This window comes from Mustela putorius, unplaced genomic scaffold, assembly GCF_011764305.1.
Source record: "Mustela putorius furo isolate JIRA1106 unplaced genomic scaffold, ASM1176430v1.1 tig00003859_pilon_pilon_pilon, whole genome shotgun sequence".
NCBI classification, from domain to species: domain Eukaryota; kingdom Metazoa; phylum Chordata; class Mammalia; order Carnivora; family Mustelidae; genus Mustela; species Mustela putorius.
Window position 1 is genome coordinate 25,083,170 of NW_025422011.1, and position 18,969 is coordinate 25,102,138.

The 18,969-nt window shown below is 42.8% G+C and overlaps 2 protein-coding genes across 2 annotated transcripts in view; both read left to right on the forward strand.

Moving 5' to 3' along the window:
* Window positions 1–898: 898 nt before the first annotated feature.
* On the forward strand, window positions 899–3,408 carry LOC101684599 (serum amyloid A-1 protein). Its single transcript, XM_004752086.3, has 4 exons — window positions 899–924; window positions 1,389–1,480; window positions 2,546–2,684; window positions 3,061–3,408. The coding sequence occupies exons 2-4, from the start codon at window positions 1,393–1,395 to the stop codon at window positions 3,221–3,223; spliced, it is 390 nt and encodes a 129-aa protein (XP_004752143.2). The 5' UTR covers window positions 899–924; window positions 1,389–1,392; the 3' UTR covers window positions 3,224–3,408.
* Window positions 3,409–6,141: 2,733 nt separating this feature from the next.
* The window catches only part of SAAL1 (serum amyloid A like 1), a 28,993-nt gene continuing 16,165 nt past the window's right edge, over window positions 6,142–18,969 (forward strand). Inside the window, exons 1-3 of the mRNA XM_013055879.2 lie at window positions 6,142–6,708; window positions 8,052–8,165; window positions 15,655–15,738. Coding sequence (XP_012911333.1) covers window positions 6,577–6,708; window positions 8,052–8,165; window positions 15,655–15,738 — 330 coding nt within the window. The 5' untranslated portion in view covers window positions 6,142–6,576. The remainder of the gene's footprint in view (window positions 6,709–8,051; window positions 8,166–15,654; window positions 15,739–18,969) is intronic.

Here is an 18,969-nt window from a genome sequence, read left to right on the forward strand (position 1 = left end):
CTGGCCTCACCCAGGTTGAGCACTGACTCTGTTCTCCTCACCAGCCCCTGCAGAGCTGGGCTGACACTGCTGGTACTTCTGTCTCATAATGACAGGGAGAAGACGGTGACCCTTCACGGTAAGAAAATGCAAAGAGATCTTCCCACCCCCATCATTCCCCCATCTGGAACCCCAGCTGAGCTGCAAATTCACTGAACAATACTCTCACTCCAGGAAGAGGTAACTCCAAGTTTGGGTGAAGTGAGACAGAATCCCTCCGACTAGATACTCCCGACCCAGGAACCGGCTTCCATAATGCATGTGCTCACAGGCTGGGCCAGCTGAGCAGGGTTTCATTGGGCCTCAGAGCTGAAAGCTTAGCAGGTGCACACAGACTGAGGCAAGGACCTCCCAGGGCACCCAAGGGACTTGGTGGGGCTCACCACTCCATTCTGAAGCTCAAGAGCTTTAAGCATGAACTCAAAGTGTGTTATTTCTTATTTCTGGCATCTGACCCAGCAGGGACTAGCCTGAGGAAGTGAGCAGGGCAGCAAGGTCCTGGCTAGAGGAGCTCTCTTCTACCTAACCACACACCTTCCAGGGGTCGGCGGGCCACCCCTCGGGCTCCACAGCACTCCTCTCCACAGCCCCTCCAGCTCTGACAGCAGGACCCTCCTCCAGAGCCCCGGTCACCAGCACAACCAGCAAACATTTTTTCCTCAGTATTGCACAACCGGGAATTGACCTGTGGATGAAGAAAACCACCGGGGTCCCGTAAGTTCTCCTTTGCAGGTCTCTAGGGGCCATGACCTGGGGAGACTTTTCCGGGCACCAAGTCTGGTTTTTCTTCTCTTCCCGTGTGCCCAGCAGGGAGGGCTCAGTATAAATACCAGCCACCTCTCCCCAGCAGGCAGGGACCAGCAGCTCTGCTCCACCAGAACTCAGGTGAGGGGCTACTCCAAAGAGGGACTGGATGGAATATCAGGCTCTCTTTTCTCTTTCCCAACAAGATATAGATCCCTTGAAAAATAATAATTCTGCTTTGCATTTGTCCTGTATGAGGTCTGTGCTTACTGAGTGGCACACGGTAGACTCTGTGGATGATACGGTTTTTGGTTGATGACAGGCTGCTCTAGGCTGGGACAAGTTGGTCCTATCTGTCCTGTTGCCCCATCAGTGCCACCTTGAGGATCTCTTTGCCAGCCCTGGGGTCAGGCTGAAGGGTTCAGCCCTGGGGACTGTGGTTCTGAGTGAGGACCTACTGCAGTGTTTCCTGCGTGGACCCGGAGAGTCTACGGAGAACAAAAGGAATGGACAGCAGGCTCCGTGTGACCTGCAAAGCCCCGAGGGGGTGTGGGTCCTGTCCTTCCTGTCCTTGCCCCCCTGACCCTCTCCTTCCTTCATTTCAGCACCATGAAGCTTTTCACGGGCCTCATCTTCTGCTCCTTGGTCCTGGGGGTCAGCAGCCAATGGTATTCATTCATTGGTGAGGCTGCTCAAGGTAAGGTCACCGGATGGGGGTGGCATCCACGGGCCACTTGGATTTGCCCTGACCACTTGCAAGGGTGTGTTTCCCTATGTGGTAGAATGTGCCCCGTGTTTGGGGAGCTCTTCATGAAACAGATCGAAAGGCACAGGGTTTGTGTCCATCCGTCACTAGAGAAGGAGCCATCATCATTCCCAGCTGAAGTGTCAGTTCGACTAGAAGACACAAAATGAGTCTTTTTTTTTTTTTTTTTTAAAGATTTTATTTATTTATTTGACAGAGAGAAATCACAAGTAGTCGGAGAGGCAGGCAGAGAGAGAGAGAGGGAAGCAGGCTCCCCACTGAGCAGAGAGCCCGATGCGGGACTCGATCCCAGGACCCTGAGATCATGACCTGAGCCGAAGGCAGCGGCTTAACCCACTGAGCCACCCAGGCGCCCGACACAAAATGAGTCTTGAAATGGCACAGAGTTTCCTGCAGACAAAAGGCACAGCGTCTGATTAAAGCTGCCCCTCCTCCTCCTTTCCCTCTCTCCCTTCAGTCAGCCCTTCCTCCCGTTCTTCCTCCCTCCCTCCCTTCCAGCCTCGCTTCCACCTTCCTGCCATTTCCTGACTGACTCATTTACAGACACCTCCAGCGTGGCTCTCCCTGATGCTTCCTCTTGTCAGTGATGCTGTCCCTGGGAGATCTGTTTCCTCCCCTTTCCTGGGCCTTAACCGGAGCAAAAAAAGAAAGGAGAGGGGAGACTAACAACCATCTATCAAGCCTGCACTAGGAACTCAGCACCTTCATGCAATGGGCAGTGACCTGCTATGCTGGTCTGCCCAAGGCTGAGGGTTTTCCATGACCCTGTCAGTGCGAACGGGGAGGTTTCTGGGCCAACAGGGACACTTCTGCTCAAGCTGAGACAGTTGCTCTCTGACTCTGACTTCAGGACCTCTTGGTGAGGCAGGAGTCTTCCCCACATGAAGGGGAGGGAGCGGAGACTTGGAGCAGAAATCGTTCCTCTATTCTTCCCTGTGGTTTGCCACTGGCTCTCTGTCCACCTGATATCCCTGTTGTCTTGTCCTTCTCTTGCAGGGGCTTGGGACATGTACAGAGCCTACTCTGACATGATAGAAGCCAATTACAAAAATTCGGACAAATACTTCCATGCCCGCGGGAACTATGATGCTGCACAAAGGGGTTCTGGGGGCGCCTGGGCTGCTAAAGTCATCAGGTAACAAGGGCCCCGGGGATGCAGGGATGGCCTGGCTGAGCATGGCGGCCTTAGAGAGCCAGGAAGGGCCTACAGTAGAGAAGCTTCCTGTAGAGACAGCGGCTCCTGGTCCTCTTGCCCACCCTCCCCTCTGTGCCCAGTGTGGGGTCTGACTGGCTGGCAGAGCCAGAGCAAGGCCAGTGGGAATGGGGGCCTCCCACCCTCCTGCTGTGGGCACGGGGACCAGCCTGGGCTGACCTGGGCTGTGTGTGCAGCAGGGTCCGTGTTTCAGCCCCTCTGGCCTGGGCCCCTCTCAGCCATCCCTCTGAAAGAGAAGGGATTGGTGGGGGCGGGGGCCTGTTGCTCAGCAGCCCCTAATGAGTCTCCACCATTCCAGTGATGCCAGAGAGAGTTCTCAGAGAATCACAGACCTTTTCAAGTATGGAGACAGCGGCCATGGAGTGGAGGACTCGAAGGCTGACCAGGCTGCCAATGAATGGGGCCGGAGTGGCAAAGACCCCAACTACTTCCGGCCCCCTGGCCTGCCTGACAAGTACTGAGCTTCCCCTTGGCTGTGCCCTGGGGAGATGGGCTGTGAGGCCCCTGAAGGCAAGAACAGTTGCTGAGTTAGAGTTCCTGAATTGTATACCCTTCCTACTGAATACTTTAAAGAGCACATTAAAATGTTTAGTAAATGCTTGTGAATGGGCGCCTGGGTGGCCCAGTTGGTTAAGCGGCTGTCTTTGGCTCAGGTCATGATCCTAGGGTCCTGGGATCGAGTTCTCCATGGGGCTCCTTCCTGGGCAGGGAGTCTGCTTCTCTGCCTGCCACTCTGCCTGCCACTCTGCCTGCTTTTGTGCTCTCTCTCTCTTTCTCTGACAAATAAATAAATAAATAAATAAATAAAATCTTTTAAAAAAATGCTAGTGAAATTCAATGTGTCATTGTCCTCTGCATACAGCAAGTGACAATTTTCCTGGGTATTTTTAATATGAGGGACATGATCAACTTACATTATCTTTTTTCCCATTAATTAATAAAGGCATTAATAAAGAATAATACTAATTTGGGGTAACAGTGTATGTCCATGATAGGGACCATACTGTATAGACTATATTCGGATCATACCTGTCAGTTCCAGGTACAGAGCGACACCTAAACTCTAGTTCTCAACACGAGCAGCCACATCCATCCCCATCGCGGATTTTGGACACATCTGGGATTGCTTTCAGTTGACACAGTGATTGCAGGGCATTTGGTGGGTAGACCAGAGGTACACACAGCTTCTAATTTAGGAAACAGTCCTGCAACGGGGCATCCTGAATCTTGCTTGACTTTCGCAGTGTCCTATCAGACATGAATTTAGGCAGAATCAGATTTACTGCGAAACTGAATGAAGCTTAAGTTTCAAGGACTCCTCACTTACATGGGACCATTCCAAGATCCTCGGAGAGGTCCTGGGAAAGGATTCACATGGTCCCTTATCTTTGTAAAATCTGCAGAAGTAAAATGTTTTAACTAAGACAGTTATTGCTTCTGTTCATACCAAGATTCCGCCATCAGTTTTCTGCTTGTGTTGAGCGGCACTGGGGTGGGCACAGGCATTTTGGGAACCTGACTAAAGAGCAGTTGAATTTGGGTTATAATTGGTTTGCACATAGTGGGACATATTTGTGTGGTTTTTCAGTCACTTCCAAGTATGATTAAGTTATTGATCGCTATCCAGAGTGGGAATGGCTTCTAGGTATGTATTCTCTCACCATCTTCTGTGGTTACTCCGGATGCAGGAGTGACAGTCATATGGCAAAATGAACTTGTCTCAGTTCACTCAGGCCAGCACAGAGTATGTGGGTATTTGGGAAGAAACAACTTTGAAAGTCAAGCATGAGTCAATGGAGAATTGTAAGATCATAAGTGGACGATTTTTGTCTTGATGGAATCCTAGTCAAAATGGAAGTTCTCCCCTGGAGAGAGGTTTTCCAAATTTGACAGTGGTCAAACTTTATAGAATATTACCAATAGCAAGTTGTGAAGCTGAAGGAAAATTCCTAAACTACCAGTAATTTTTAAAAAATCAAACAAGCACACTAAAATAAAGACAGAATTATCTTTTTATTTTTCATGATAGAAAATGATCTTACTAGGTCATTGTCATAAAATGAAGATCAAAGTAAACTCAGAAAAAATTATATTAAAATTAAAATTATATTAAAAAGATTATATTAAAACAGAATTTTAGGGCAGTGAAATAGTCCACACGTTGCAAAAATGGTGGTTATGTGTTGTAAGTTTGCCCAGACCCACAGAATGTACTGTAAGAGAGAACCCTAATAAACACTATGAGTGATAATGATGTGTCAGTGTAGGCTCATCAATTGTATCAAATATTCCACTCTAGTGGGGAATGCTACTAATGAGGGAGGCTACGCATGGGGGCTGGTATAAGTTATATGGGAAATTTCTGTACTTTCTGCTCAATATTGCTGTGAACCAAGAATTGCTTTAAAAATAAATTCTATTAAAAGAAAGAAAAAGGATTGTTGAAGGGTGTTAGGCTGTTTATTAATAAAAATATTTGTAGATTTTTCTGCTTTTTGCTATGTTTTACATACTTGTCAGCTACCTAAAATTTGCAATTTCTCCCTATTCTAAATAAATATTTCATATTGTAGCTAATATAATATTTGTAATTTCATGTTGTTTTTCCTAAAGGGGGCTCCCCAAATTGCATAATTCAGGCCTTATAAAACCTGGGTCTGCCTCTTCATGTACAGTGAAAAAATGTTCATAATTATTTGAGCCTGGAATCCAACTGTATTTTACATATTAACAGAGTATTTTTAGTCCAGTTTTAATATAACTTAAAATTTCCTGGAAATGCAATTGCTTTGTAAATTGGAACTGTGTTTTGGGAGAGATTTTACCATCCTCTGTTCATGATTTTGAGAGGGACAGCTCGGGATGGAATCACACCTCTATTACTCTGCATTGTAACTGTTAGGTTCACGGTGATCTGATGTATATGTGCCAACATGGAGACCTCTATTATGTCTTTTAGTGCTTAAAATATTAAAATACATATCATTTTATCTTAAATTAATTCTATTTCTTCTTTCTGTTAGGGAACCACAATTTTTGAAATTAATGCTAAGATAGGTAATATCACCTATAAATCTCTTTATTTATTTATTAAAAATATTTTACTTATTTATTTTTCAGAGAGAGAGAGAGAGAGCACGCGTGCACAAGCAGGCAGAGTGGCATGCAGAGGCGGAGAGAGAAGCAAGTTCCCTGCGAAGCAAGGAGCCGGATGCGGGACTTGATCCCAGGACCCTGAGCCAAAGGCAGGGGCTTAAACCACTGAGCCTGTCAGGCGTCCCTCAACCTCTTTCACCAACGTGAAACAGGAACTGAAAATACAGGGAGTTGTAATATTGACGGTATTGATGTTCTTTCTGGTGACTTATGTCTTTCTGAGGATTGCAAACACACCTGGGAGAAGAATGTGCACCTACTGATGTCTTTAAAGATGCCAAAGGCCCAGAGATCAGGGTCAGCTTCGAAATTCACTGTGCCCCAGAGACACTGTCCCCGACTCCCTGTCCCTTCCAATCAGTCTAAGAGCCCCCAAGGAGATGGACTATCTGGTCCTAGGAGTGTGACAAATAACAAATATGAATATGGCCAAGCTTGGATCCTAGGTAGGGTGGGGTAGGGGGAGATCAAGTTGTCTGGGATCCTAAACCCGTGGGCGGGCGCACAGAACGGAGCATTCCGGCCTCAGGGATCCGGGCAGTAGGGGGCGCTGTGGCGGGAGCCGCGCCGGGCGCGCCGGCCCCTCTGGCACCAGAACGCTAATCGCCTCCTTCGGCGGCTTCCGGCGCGTCTTCTTTGAGCGGGTGGAGGCAAAATCATGGACCGCAACCCTTCGCCGCCTCTACCGAGTCCGGACCAGGACGGAGAGGAGGGCGCCGGGGGAGACTGCATAGGAAGCACCGTCTACAGCAAACACTGGCTCTTCGGCGTCCTCAGCGGGCTCATCCAGGTGGAGAATGTCGCGCCCGCGTGGGCTCCCCCACATTGCCCCAGCCCCCTGGTCCCGCCTCTGGCAGCCCGTTCCTGCACCCCTCCCCGACGACCCTTCTCGAGGCGTCGCGCTTAGCGTCCGGGCCGCCTCCACGGACTCCCCAGACTGCGGGGAGCCACTTCCCGGTGCCCCTCCACACAAAGGGAGGGGAGGTAGAGGGGGAGGGATGCGGGAATGCTTACAGTTAAAATATTTTACTTTTGCATATTCTCCGAAAATGTCTGACCGTGACATTGTTCGGTTTTTTGCTCCCCATTCCCACTGTCGTTTCCGAAGCTCGGGGCCTAATATATTTCGTGGACTTTTGTTGTATTAAAGTACAGGTGATTTGGAGCCCTGCAGCTCTGATAACCGAAAGCGTGGCTTCATCACCTGCTTTGGGCAAGTCACCTAACCTCACAGAGTCTCGATTTCTTTCTCAGTTTCAAAAAAACCGCGACGAAAATACCTGTATTATTGTATATAGGTTTATTGTGTAGGTTAGATAAGATTACAAGGGGCATAAAGTGCTTACCATGGTGTTTGGCTTATAGAAGCTCTCAATAAACGTGAACTTTCTTCTCCCTCGTTTCACGGACTGCCTGACTTTAGATCTGTTCTCTCCAGTGCATCTACGGCAAAGCTGCCGGAAAAATCGTCCTTAAAAAACAAACCAACAGAAAAAAAGCAAATTGTCTGTGGGAACTCATTTTGGTCCTCTTTGCCTGCAGGAGAAAAATGCTTATTTCTTAGCTTGGAATCCAGGGCTCCCTGCAACCTCCCCAGCCTCATCTGCTCACCATTCCCCAGGCATTACTAGGCCGTTTGTTAACTCTGAACTCTTGCACTTTCTTAGGTATGTTCTTTTCCCCTTCTTCACATGACAAACTCCTATTCTCCCTCAAAGATTGAGCTTGAAGATTCTCTCCTAGGAGAAGCTTGCCCACCTTCTCCAGGCATACGTCATTGGCCCGTGGTTTTTGCTTTCAGGACTCTGTCCACAATTCATTTGAATCACTTAGCCTTTTCTGTTGTGATAATTAGCTTATGTATCTTTTCCTCTCTAGATCCTAAACTGCTTGAAAGCAAGGGGTTAAATTTATTTGCCTCTGTATTTCAACCCCAGTGCCTAATAACAGTGTTTACTCCATGAATGTGCATGAATAGATCTACCCAGGGTAGTAATTTTTTTAAACAAGGTTTCTGCAAGAGAGGATACTTTGAGGTCAGTGTCTTCGTGACTTGTGAATGATTTGGGATAATATTATGTGATGAGTACTGTGGACTGCTTTTATCATCACTTTTCTTCCTTTCTGTTGAAGATCGTTAACCCTGAAAACACCAAATCCAGCTCAGATGATGAGGAACAGCAGATGGAGCTCGATGAAGAAATGGAGAATGAAATTTGCAGAGTATGGGATATGTCAATGGATGAGGTATGGGGTTGGAAACAAAAGTGAGAAGACTTTTGGGTAAGGAGGTGGTGAATGGATTTTTTTTTTTTTTTTTTTAAAGTTTCAGTCCTTAAGTCTATGGAAAAATACTTCAGTGTTTGTAATCACTCATAGGGGTATAGGGAGTGAGCTTAAATGCTCAACTTTTGTTTCTGAAGCTAGAGGATCTGAGCATAACCAGGAAAGTTCTCATACTTACCTGCCTAAACAGAATGCTGTTCTTGTGTTTGAGAGCAGGGTAGAAGTTAGGAGACCGCTGATGACCACAATTAAATTAGAAGAGGACAAGAAGGACCCGTGTGTCTATAAATACAAAATAGTATCTTATCATTTGTATTGTATTCTTTTTTTTTTTTTTTAAGATTTTATTTATTTATTTGACAGGCAGAGATCACAAGTAGGCAGAGAGGCAGGCAGGCAGAGGGGGAGAAGCAGGCTCCCTTGCGGAGCAGAGAGCCCGATGCGGGGTTCGATCCCAGGACCCTGAGATCATGACCTGGGCCGAAGGCAGAGGCTTAATCCACTGAGCCACCCAGGCGCCCCTTGTATTGTATTCTGTAGCTCAACAGCATTTTCGTGTGTGTATTATTCTATTTGCTTTTCACAATAACCTTGTGGTATAGGTAGTACCTTTATTTTACGATAAAAAAAGACATGAAAAGAGATTGACATACATAATCTCTTACTTAATTACTTGAACTGTTGGCAGTAGTTTCCTGATTAAAATCCTTATTTTATTTTATTATTTTTTTTAAAGATTTTATTTATTTATTTGACAGAAATCACAAGTAGATGGAGAGGCAGGCAGAGAGAGAGAGGGAAGCAGGCTCTCTGTTGAGCAGAGAGCCCGATGCAGGACTCGATCCCAAGACTCTGAGATCATGACCTGAGCCAAAGGCAGCGGCTTAACCCACTGAGCCACCCAGGCGCCCCTAAAATCCTTATTTTAGTCTTTCACTTCCCTTCTGTGCTCCACATTGCCCCGAAATTTCTTTTTCCTAATACACAGAATAAATTGTGTTCTTTTCTTCTGTCTTACAAATTGTCCATGGCTATTCATTGGCTTCGGCTGTTTTTTTGAGATGGCTTTATTGAGGTAGAATTGGCACCAAAAAAACTGTATTCTTGAGCTGTAATTGATGTGCAGAAACGACACCTATTTAAAGGGCAGGACTCTGTCCATAATTCATTTGAATCACTTAGCCTTTTCTGTTGTGATAATTAGCTTACGTAATTTAAAGTTTTGAAAAACTTTATGTGTGTACATGCACACGAAGCCATCACTGTAATCAAGAAAGAGAACATCTCTCTCACCCTCAAAAGTTTCCTTATGCCCCTTCATAATCCCTTCCTCTTGCCCCTCCCGGCCTCCACCTCTCTAGGCAGCCACTGGCTTGTCCTTCTTCCACTTCAGAGTAGTTTGCACTGTCTAGTTTTGTATAAATGAGATCATATTCTTTTTTTTGAGAGGTCTGCCTCTTTGACTCGGCATCATTGTTTTAAGATTCATGCCAGTTGTGTCTGTCAGTAGTTTATTTATTTTTTTATTGCTGAGTGATACTTCATTACATGTGTATGTCATAATTTATTCATTTATTACTCTGTTGGTGGATATTTGAGTTGTTCATGGTTTATTAAAGTTAATACTGAATTTTTGTGTGTAATTATATACAGACTTATGTGTTTCTTTTTCTCCGGTAAATACCTAGAGTATTATGGGTCATAAGGTAGGTGTATGTTTAACGTTTTAAGAAATAGTCTGAATTGTGTTTCTTATAGGTTGTGTAAAAAATTGTGTATTTTCCAAAGTGATTTTTACTTTTTACGTTACCATAAGCAGTGTATGAGATAGAGGTCTAGTTTCTCCTCATCCTTGCCAACACTTGGTATGGTCAGACCTTTCATTTTAGTCATACTAATAAGTGTGTAGTGATTCTTATTGAAATTGTAATTTGAATTTCCCTAATTACTAACAGTGTTGACCATATTTTTATGTGTTTATTTGCAATCTATATATCTTTTGCGTGTGTATGTGTCTGTTCAGATTTTTCCCACTTTTTAATTGTGTATGTGTTTTTTTTTTCTGTAAGTTTTATAATTTTAAGTTTTACTGGTAGGTCTGTGACCCATTTCGAGTTAATATTTGTGTGTGATGCAAGGTATGAATTGAAGTTCACTTTTTCTGCATATGGATGCCCAGTTCTTCAACCTCATTTCTTAAAAAGACTGCCCTTTCTTCACTGAATTGCCTTTGTACCTTTGTCAGAAATCACTTCTCGGTACATGTGAGTCTATTTCTGGATTCTCTTTTGTTCCATTGGCCTATTTGTGCATGTTTATAATTGTATTAATTACCGTACATTTATAAGAACTCTTGAAATCGGTCTGTGTTAATCTTCCAACTTTGTTATTTCTCAGAGTTGTTTGGTTGTCCTGGATCCTTTGTATTTCCATATTAATTTTAGAATCGATTTGACATTTTCATCAGAATGCCTACTAGGATTTTAACTGAGATTGAGTTGAATTTACAGATCATTTGGAGAAAGAATTGATAAATTGAACAAGATATATCTTTCCATTTATTAAGGTCCTCTCTAATTTGTTTCAGCAAAGTTTTGTAGTTTTTAGTGTATAGGTATTTCACATTTTTTGTCAGACTTATTCCTAAGTATTTCATATTTTTCCATGGTATTATAAATGGCATTTTTATTTTTATTTTTAAGATTTTATTTATTTATTTGTCAGAGAGAGAGCGAGCGAGAGCGAGCACAGGCAGACAGAGTGGAAGGCAGAATCAGAGGGAGAAGCAGGCTCCCTGCGGAGCAAGGAGCCCGATGTGGGACTCAATCCCAGGACGCTGGGATGACCTGAGATGAAGGCAGCTGCTTAACCAACTGAGCCACCCAGGCGTCCCATAAATGGCATTTTTAAAAAGATTTATTTATTTATTTGAGAGAGAGAGAGATAGAGAGAGAGAGAGAGAGAGCGCATGCATGTGCACGAGAAGGGAGAGGGTCAGAGTGAGAAGCAGATATCCCACTGAACCAGGAGCCTGATGTAGGACTTGATCCAGGGACTCCAGGATCATGACTTGAGCCGAAGGCAGTTGCTTAACCAACTATACCACCCAGGCGCCCATAAATGGCATTTTTAAAAACTTCAGTATCTGTTCATTGCTAGTATGTAGAAATACAGTTGATTTTTGTATATTTTATATCCTGTAGCTGTATTTGATTTATGAAGAAAAATTTTTACTACTTTTTCAATTGAATTGCTTTTGTTTCTTTTTCTTGCATATTTGCGCTCCAGTATGATGTTGTTTAGAAAAGCAGTAAGGGGGGCATCCTCTTGTTCTTAATTGAGGCAGAACATCTGGTCTTAAACCATTATTATGATGTAGTTGCAGACTGAGAAAGTCCCCTCTGTCTCTAAGTATGCCTAGAGTTTTTATCAGGAATGGATTTTGTATTTTGTCATGCTTTTGCTAAGTCATTTGAGATGATCATGTGGTTTTCTTTTTAGTTTGTTAATATGATCAACTGAGCTGATTGATTCTCAAGGTGCTAAAATCTTGTTTAGAAATTTTATTTAATTTCATGAGAGATAATTCATTTTCTTGTCATTGTCTGGTTTGATACCAGGGTAATGCTGTCCTCATCAATTGGGAAATTTTCCCTCTTCATTTTTCAGGAAGAGTTTGTGCAGAATTAATATTATTTCTTCCTTAAATATTTGGTGGAATTCACCAGTGAGTTTTCTTTTTGGGAAGATTCTTTTGTTTTTTACTTGTTTTATATATTTTAGTTTTATATATTTATTAATTTTAAGAAATAATAGTATTATTGCGATATAACTTCCTACCATAAAATTCACCCTTTAATGGTTTTTAGTATATTGTGCAAAAGATTATAAATTCAATTCACTTGATAGGTATAAGGATTGATAAGTATAAGGTATTAAAGGATAAATTCCTTTAATAGGTATAAGGCCATTCGGGTTACTTAGGTAGTTTATGTTCTTCAGGGAATTTACCTATTTTGTCTAAGTTGTTAAATTTATTGGCATAAAGTTCTTTATAATATTATGTTATTGTCCTTTCATTGTCTGTAGAATCTGTAGTAATAGCTCTCTCATTCATGATATTAGTAATTTGTGTCTTCTTTTTTCCTCATCATTCTGTCTAGAAGTTTAATTTATTGATCTTCATAAAGAACCAGGTTTTTTTTTTTTTTTAAGATTTTATTTATTTATTTGACAGACAGAGATTACAAGTAGGCAGAGAAGCGGGCAGAGAGAGAGGAAGGGTGAAGCAGGCCCCCTGCTGAGCAGAGAGCCCTATGTGGGACTTGATCCCAGGACCCTGAGATCATGACCTGAGCAACCTGAGCCAAAGGCAGCGGCTTAACCCACTGAGCCACCCAGGCGCCCAAGTTTTTGTTTTATTGATTTTCTCTGTTGCTTTACTGTTTTCTTTTTCATTGATTTTCATTTTGATCTCTTTTTATTTTCCTCCTATTCACTGTGGTTTAATTTGCTGTTTTTTAATATAGGCATATAACACTATAAATTTTCCTCTGTTGCTTTAGCAGTGCATTTTGGGTTTCCTCTCATTTAGTTTAGTTCTAATTTTTCTTTCATTCTTCTTCGGCTGTTGAGTTATTTAGCAGTGCATTGTTTAGATGTCATGTATTTGGGAGTTTTTCAGTTACCTTTCTGTTACTGGAGTCTGTGAACACTCTGAATCCTTTAAAAAATACATTTAGACTTGTTTTATAGCCCAGAATGTGATTTATCTTGAAATTTTCCATGTTACTGAAAGAATGTGTATTTTGCTGTTGCTGGGTGGAATGTCCTATATATATACACATATAAATGTCAGATCAAGTTGGTTGATCTTTTTTTTTTTTTAATTTTTTTTTAGTTGGTTGATCTTTCAAGTTTTTTTCTACTTGTTTTACAATTATTGAGAAGCTGTGATTTAAAAAAAAAAAATTAGTTTTAAAGAACCAGAACTCATTTTTAAAATGAAATTTTAATGTGAAATCCTCAAATATGAAATAGGTAAAACAGAGCTGCTATTTGAATAAGATTGTTGGTGGAAGGCAGGGTCATGTTTTTGGCCTCCTTTTCACCTTCTTAGGGTAGGTCTTGAAGCACCTCTAGAGAACTGAGCTATCCACTTATCACTGGCATAAAGTCTTTCCAGTATCACAGCTTTATCTCCTCCCACTAGTGTTTGAGCAGGACCAGAGACTTCAGGTGCTTTCTGTATTTTCATGTGTTGATGCTCTTGTTCATGTCCCTGTCTGCCTGGAATGGCCTCCAGCCAGCAAAATCTTTCTCCTCTTTTATGACCCAGCCTAAATGTCCTCTTCAGTGTGATGCCTCCCCAGACACTCCAGGCAGAATTCGTATCTTCTGTGCTCTCTTGAAACCTGTTCACTTTGTTGCATAACACTTATTCAGCCTTTGTGTCCTCTGATAGATTTAAGTTCCTTTTCTTAAAAGCTTAATATCACCTCTTCTGAGGTAGCCTCCCCACATCTTGGCTTGTAGCACATATTATCTTGTCTCTCTTCTTTATACCATTCAGATCAGTTCTTTATGGGTTTATTGTTTGTTCAGCCATCTAGAATAAACATTCCATGAGACTGGGACCTTGTCTAGCTTGTTCACTGATGCGTCTCCCAGAGCCTCAAACAGTGTCTGTCACTTGGGTTTTGCAGTAAATAGTTGGTGAAGAGTGAATGAATGAATGAACGCATGAGTGACTGAATGAATAGCGGAGAGGCAGCATGGTGTGCTGATGAAGAGTGTGGCCATGAGTCAGGATTATCTGGGTTTTGTGTTCCTGGCTTTGTTCTACTGATTGTGTAATCTTGGGCAGGTTGCTTAGCCTTTTAAGACTTTTTTGTTTAGGGGCACCTGGGTGGCTCAGTGGGTTAAGCCTCTGCCTTCGGCTCCGGTCATGGTCATGGTCCCAGGAGTCGGGCTCTCTGCTCAGCAGGGAGCCTGCTTCCCTTCCTCTCTCTCTGCCTGCCTCTCTGTCTACTTGCGCTCTCTGTCAAATAAATAAATAAAATATTAAAAAAAAAGACTTCTGTTTATTAGTGGAATGGGACTAATTATAATAACTACTTTATAGGGATGTTTTGAGAATTGAATAAGATAGTATCCAAACCACTTCCCTGTTATTTACCACTTGCTCAGTAAATGTTAATTGCCATTATTTCTGTAATTGGTGTTGATATTGTTAGACTATGTAATCCTGTGCTACCCTAGGAATTACTATCGTTTAAATAAATCAGTCTCTGCATGCCCTAAGAGTTGCCCAGATGACATCACTTTCAGTGTATCTTTTCTCTGATTGTGCTCTCTTAATAATTACAGGATATCTCTTCTAGTCAGCAGTCATTCAGGTTACCTTGGTTTCAACTGCTATGAAGGATTACTGTCTCTCTCCTTGGGGTGCCTCCAGGGCCCTTTGAAGAGCATTTTCACCTAAGCCAGGAAGCTTCTGGTTTTAAGTTAAGCTATCGCAAATATACACTTCAAGTTTGGTGAAAATCCGAGGCAGTAGACTGTCAAAAACTTCATTTTATTTAAATACTATACCACACAGATCTCCACAGCGAAGTGATTTGGTCTTGGAGTGTGCGAGATTGGATCATATGACCACTCCAGGTTTATCTACTGGTATGGTGTGACCCCGGGCCCTGTGACCTGGGCAAACTCTAGGAAGGAGATATGAAGCTGTTGCAGTTAACACTGTGATCAGAATTTTCTGTTGAGAATTTTGAAAGCACAAGTTCCGATTTGGGGCATGACCCGGTAGGGGTTTTAACTTGTTCCTGCATTGTGCTTTAAGGTCTTAGAAGACAGGAATTATGAGTTTGATATTTTTCCCCACCCCAGTGTCTGAGAGGCTACCAGACAACTAGCAGATGTGTTTGAATGAGTTAACATTCCTGGTGGCTAGAAAGATCATTAAGGTAAAAGCATTCAAGGCAGAAAAAAGAAGATATTCCTGAAATACCACAATTAGTTTACATTTGTTTATGGATTTGTTCCTTTGTCTTGGGTCCAGATAGCACAAAGACTCTCTAACATTATTTTAGTGTAATGATACAATTCTAACCTATGGCTTTTTTTTCCTTGAGCCTGAAAGGAGGTATATATAGAAAAAAAAAATTTTTTTTTAAAGATTTTGTTTATTTATTTGACAGAGATCACAAGTAGGCAGAGAGGCAGGCTGGGGGTTGGGTGGGAAGCAGGCTTCCCACTGAGCAGAGAGTCCGATGTGGGGCTCTATCCCAGGAACCTAGGACCATGATCTGAGCCGAAGGCAGAGGCTTTAACCCACTGAGCCACCCAGGCACCCCTAGAATAATTTTTTTTAATGGTTGTCTGAACTGGGGGGTTTAAAGAAGACTGTTCTGCATCCAAAATAATAATCATTTTTTATTTTCAGGACGTGGCTCTATTTCTCCAAGAATTTAATGCTCCTGACATATTTATGGGAGTATTGGCCAAATCCAAATGTCCACGGTTAAGAGTAAGTATGTACACTTTTAAAGCTTTCTCTTTGAAGCAGTAACAGCAGATAGTACTTGATAGTCTTTCATTTTTCTCACTTTCATTTTCTTGCTGGCCACAAATCAGTCTGCAGATTTTTATTGAACATTGCCTGGCACTTGATAATGTGCCGTTTAAAATTATTAGAGTGGGTTGGACCAGGGAGATCAATACTTTCGTTTAACCGCTGTGGAAACAGGCATAACCAAAGTTATCTTCCTAGTATGTGGCAGAACAGGGAACATTGCCTGGACTTCCTATTTCTGTTGATTGCTCTTTTTTATTCATAAAATCCTCCAATGCTTAAAAACCTTCATTCTTGGGGCACCTGGGTGCTTCAGTGGGTTAAACCTCTGTCTTCGGCTCAGGTCATGATCTCAGGGTCCTGGGATCAAGGCCCGCATCAGGCTCTTTGCCCAGCAGGGATCTTGCTTCATCCCCTCTCTCCGCCTGCTTTTCCACCTACTTGCAATCTCTGTCAAATAAGTAAATAAAATCTTTAAAACAAAACAAAACCTTCATTCTAAACTCAGCCTGACACTCAGGACTTTCTATAATCTGAATATAATTTAACTTTCCAGCATAAAATCTATCATGCAGATGGTGCTTCTGATATAGCAAGGCCTGTCCACTCCTTGTCTCAGTAGCTTACTGTGATCACCATCGCCATGCCTCCTTTCGTATGCCCTCCATCCCTTTCAGAAGTCACATCTGTTATCTAAGGTGCTACTCTTCTTCTAAGCCTTCCCAGATAAGTAAGCTCTCAGTGGCCATTGCTGATCGTAAACTCCTGAGAAGAATTATCTGTGCTTCTCATTTCATCTTTATCTATGCTGTGTGTGGTGGATTGTGTTTCTGTGTCATTTAGTTTGGGATGTGCTATGCATATCGTGGGTGATTAGTAAATATTAATTATACTTAGGAGCAACTGCTATTTACTGAGTATTTGATTTTACCACTCCATGAGATAGGAATTTATCTTCACTTTATAAATAAGAGAGCTAAGTCTCTGGTTAATGTGTCCAGGGTCATACAACTGGGAAAGAAGGAATCTGGGATTTGAGCCTAGCTGGCCTGACTTCCGTATGGCCACTGTAGTGTATTACCTCTCTTTCTTTGAAATATGAAGTGGAGAATTCTGTAGTGTATTTTTACATATTGAATGCTGAATCCAAATTTCATTTGGGACAGTGTTTTACCTGAACTGGGACCTGAAGAATTGATGAACTGCTTTTTCCTGGGGTCATTGTGTTGATAGAGAAATTTGGCAGTTGCGTACAACTTTTTCCCTGTTTTTCTAACTTAAATACATTGACTCATGATTTACACTTAAAGAAAATAAGCTTATGTCAGCAATAGCACCTTTCAGGAATTAGTCATATCATTATATATGCCTGTGAACCACAGCCTGTCTGTAGCTATGATCCTCTGCCGTGGCCGCATGTTAGAAGGGAACACGGACTCAAACTTTGGCATGTCCCAGGCCCACCCCCGAGTTTCTGATCCATTGCTTTTGTGGTAGGATTGAGGGTTTCTAACAAGTTCCCTGGTGATGTGAGTGCTCTGCACCAGGGCACACCTTTTGAGAAGTTTTACCCTTGGGACCTTTTAAAAATCCCGAGTTGGGCTCTACCAGATCAGCTGAAACAGAATCTCTAAGTGTGAGGCGCCACACGAATTTTGAAAAGTTCTCTCAGCTGATTCTGGCTAGCAGCCAAAACGAGGAACGTCTTTGACGGAGAGTTCAGCCATTCTCCCTTTAATTTGTAAGGAAATGGATGTGTCTCTCTGCTGCTTCAGTTTTTAATCCATTCCCAGCATTTGACAACCCTCATTTTATTGAAACTCCCTTTCTGTAGTTTTGGTGCCACCTCCCTCCCTTGGTCTCCGACCTCTTCAGTCACTTCTCTGTCACTTTCATTGGCTTTAATCTTTCTTCCTACAGAGTGTGGACTCCTTCTAAGCTGTAGACCCAGATCCCTTGTCCTCTTTAAATTCATTTCCTTAGTGAGCTCATCCACTCTCTACACCTTTAAGTTGCGAGTCTATGCCTGTGGGATCAAAGCTGTGCCCTGCCTTCTGATTTCTGGTGCCACATCTTCAACTTTACCTAGACATTTTGTACTTGCTTGCTGAATTTTCCAGTCCAGAATCTCATATGTTCTGACTCCGTGATGAACACACTTACGTGGTCATAAAAATGATGTGCTGTGTTTGGTAAACAGTAGTCTCTCAGGCCCTCACCTGGAGCTTCTGATTCAGTAGCTCTGAGATGGCACTCAGGAATGTGTATTTTTTTTTTTTTTTTTAAGATTTTATTTGACAGAGATCACAAGTAGGCAGATAGGCAGGCAGAGAGAGAGAGAGAGAGGGAAGCAGGCTCCCTGTCGAGCAGAGAGCCCAATGCAGTACCAGTATCCTGAGAGCATGACCTGAGCCAAAGGCAGAGGCTTAACCCACTGAGCCACCGAGCCACCCAGGCTCCCCTCATCTGAAATATAGGGATGATAACAGTACCTGCCTCATAAATTATTTATTTTTTTAAAAAAGATTTTATTTATTTGTTTGACAGACAGAGATCACAAGTAGGCAGAGAGGCAGGTAGAGGGAGAGGGGGAAGCAGGCTCCTTGCTGAGCAGAGAGCCCGATGTGGGGCTCGATCCCAGGACCCTGGGATTCATGACCTGGGCTGAAGGCAGAGGCTTTAACCCGCTGAGCCACCCAGGCGCCCCTGCCTCATAAATTATTACATGAATAATAATTTATGGAAAGTGCTTGGAGTAGTGCCTGGCCCTAGTACATGCTAAGTAAACATCAGCTGTTACTACTGAGGTTATTCACTTCCTTTAACATTTCTACTATCATGCACTATGCATTTTGCTGCTGACAAAAATCTTCCTAAGATAACATTGCAGTGTAAAGATCTTTATAGATGCACATAGCCTCCTAGATTAAATAAAATCTTTTCAACATGGCATTCAGGTCCCTTAGTCCTGATCCTTTTTACCCACTGTGTTTATCTTGTGCTATTCTCCCAATTTTGTGCAATAGCCAGGCTGCTCTCTTCAGAGTTCAGTGCATTAGCCGTGTGCATTATTCCCTTCCTGCCTTTGCTGATACTTTACCACTTACCCAGCTGTCTTTGTTCTTCTTTGCATGTCTGAATCCTACTAACCATTTACCCATTTAAGACTGAGTTCATTCTGGGGCG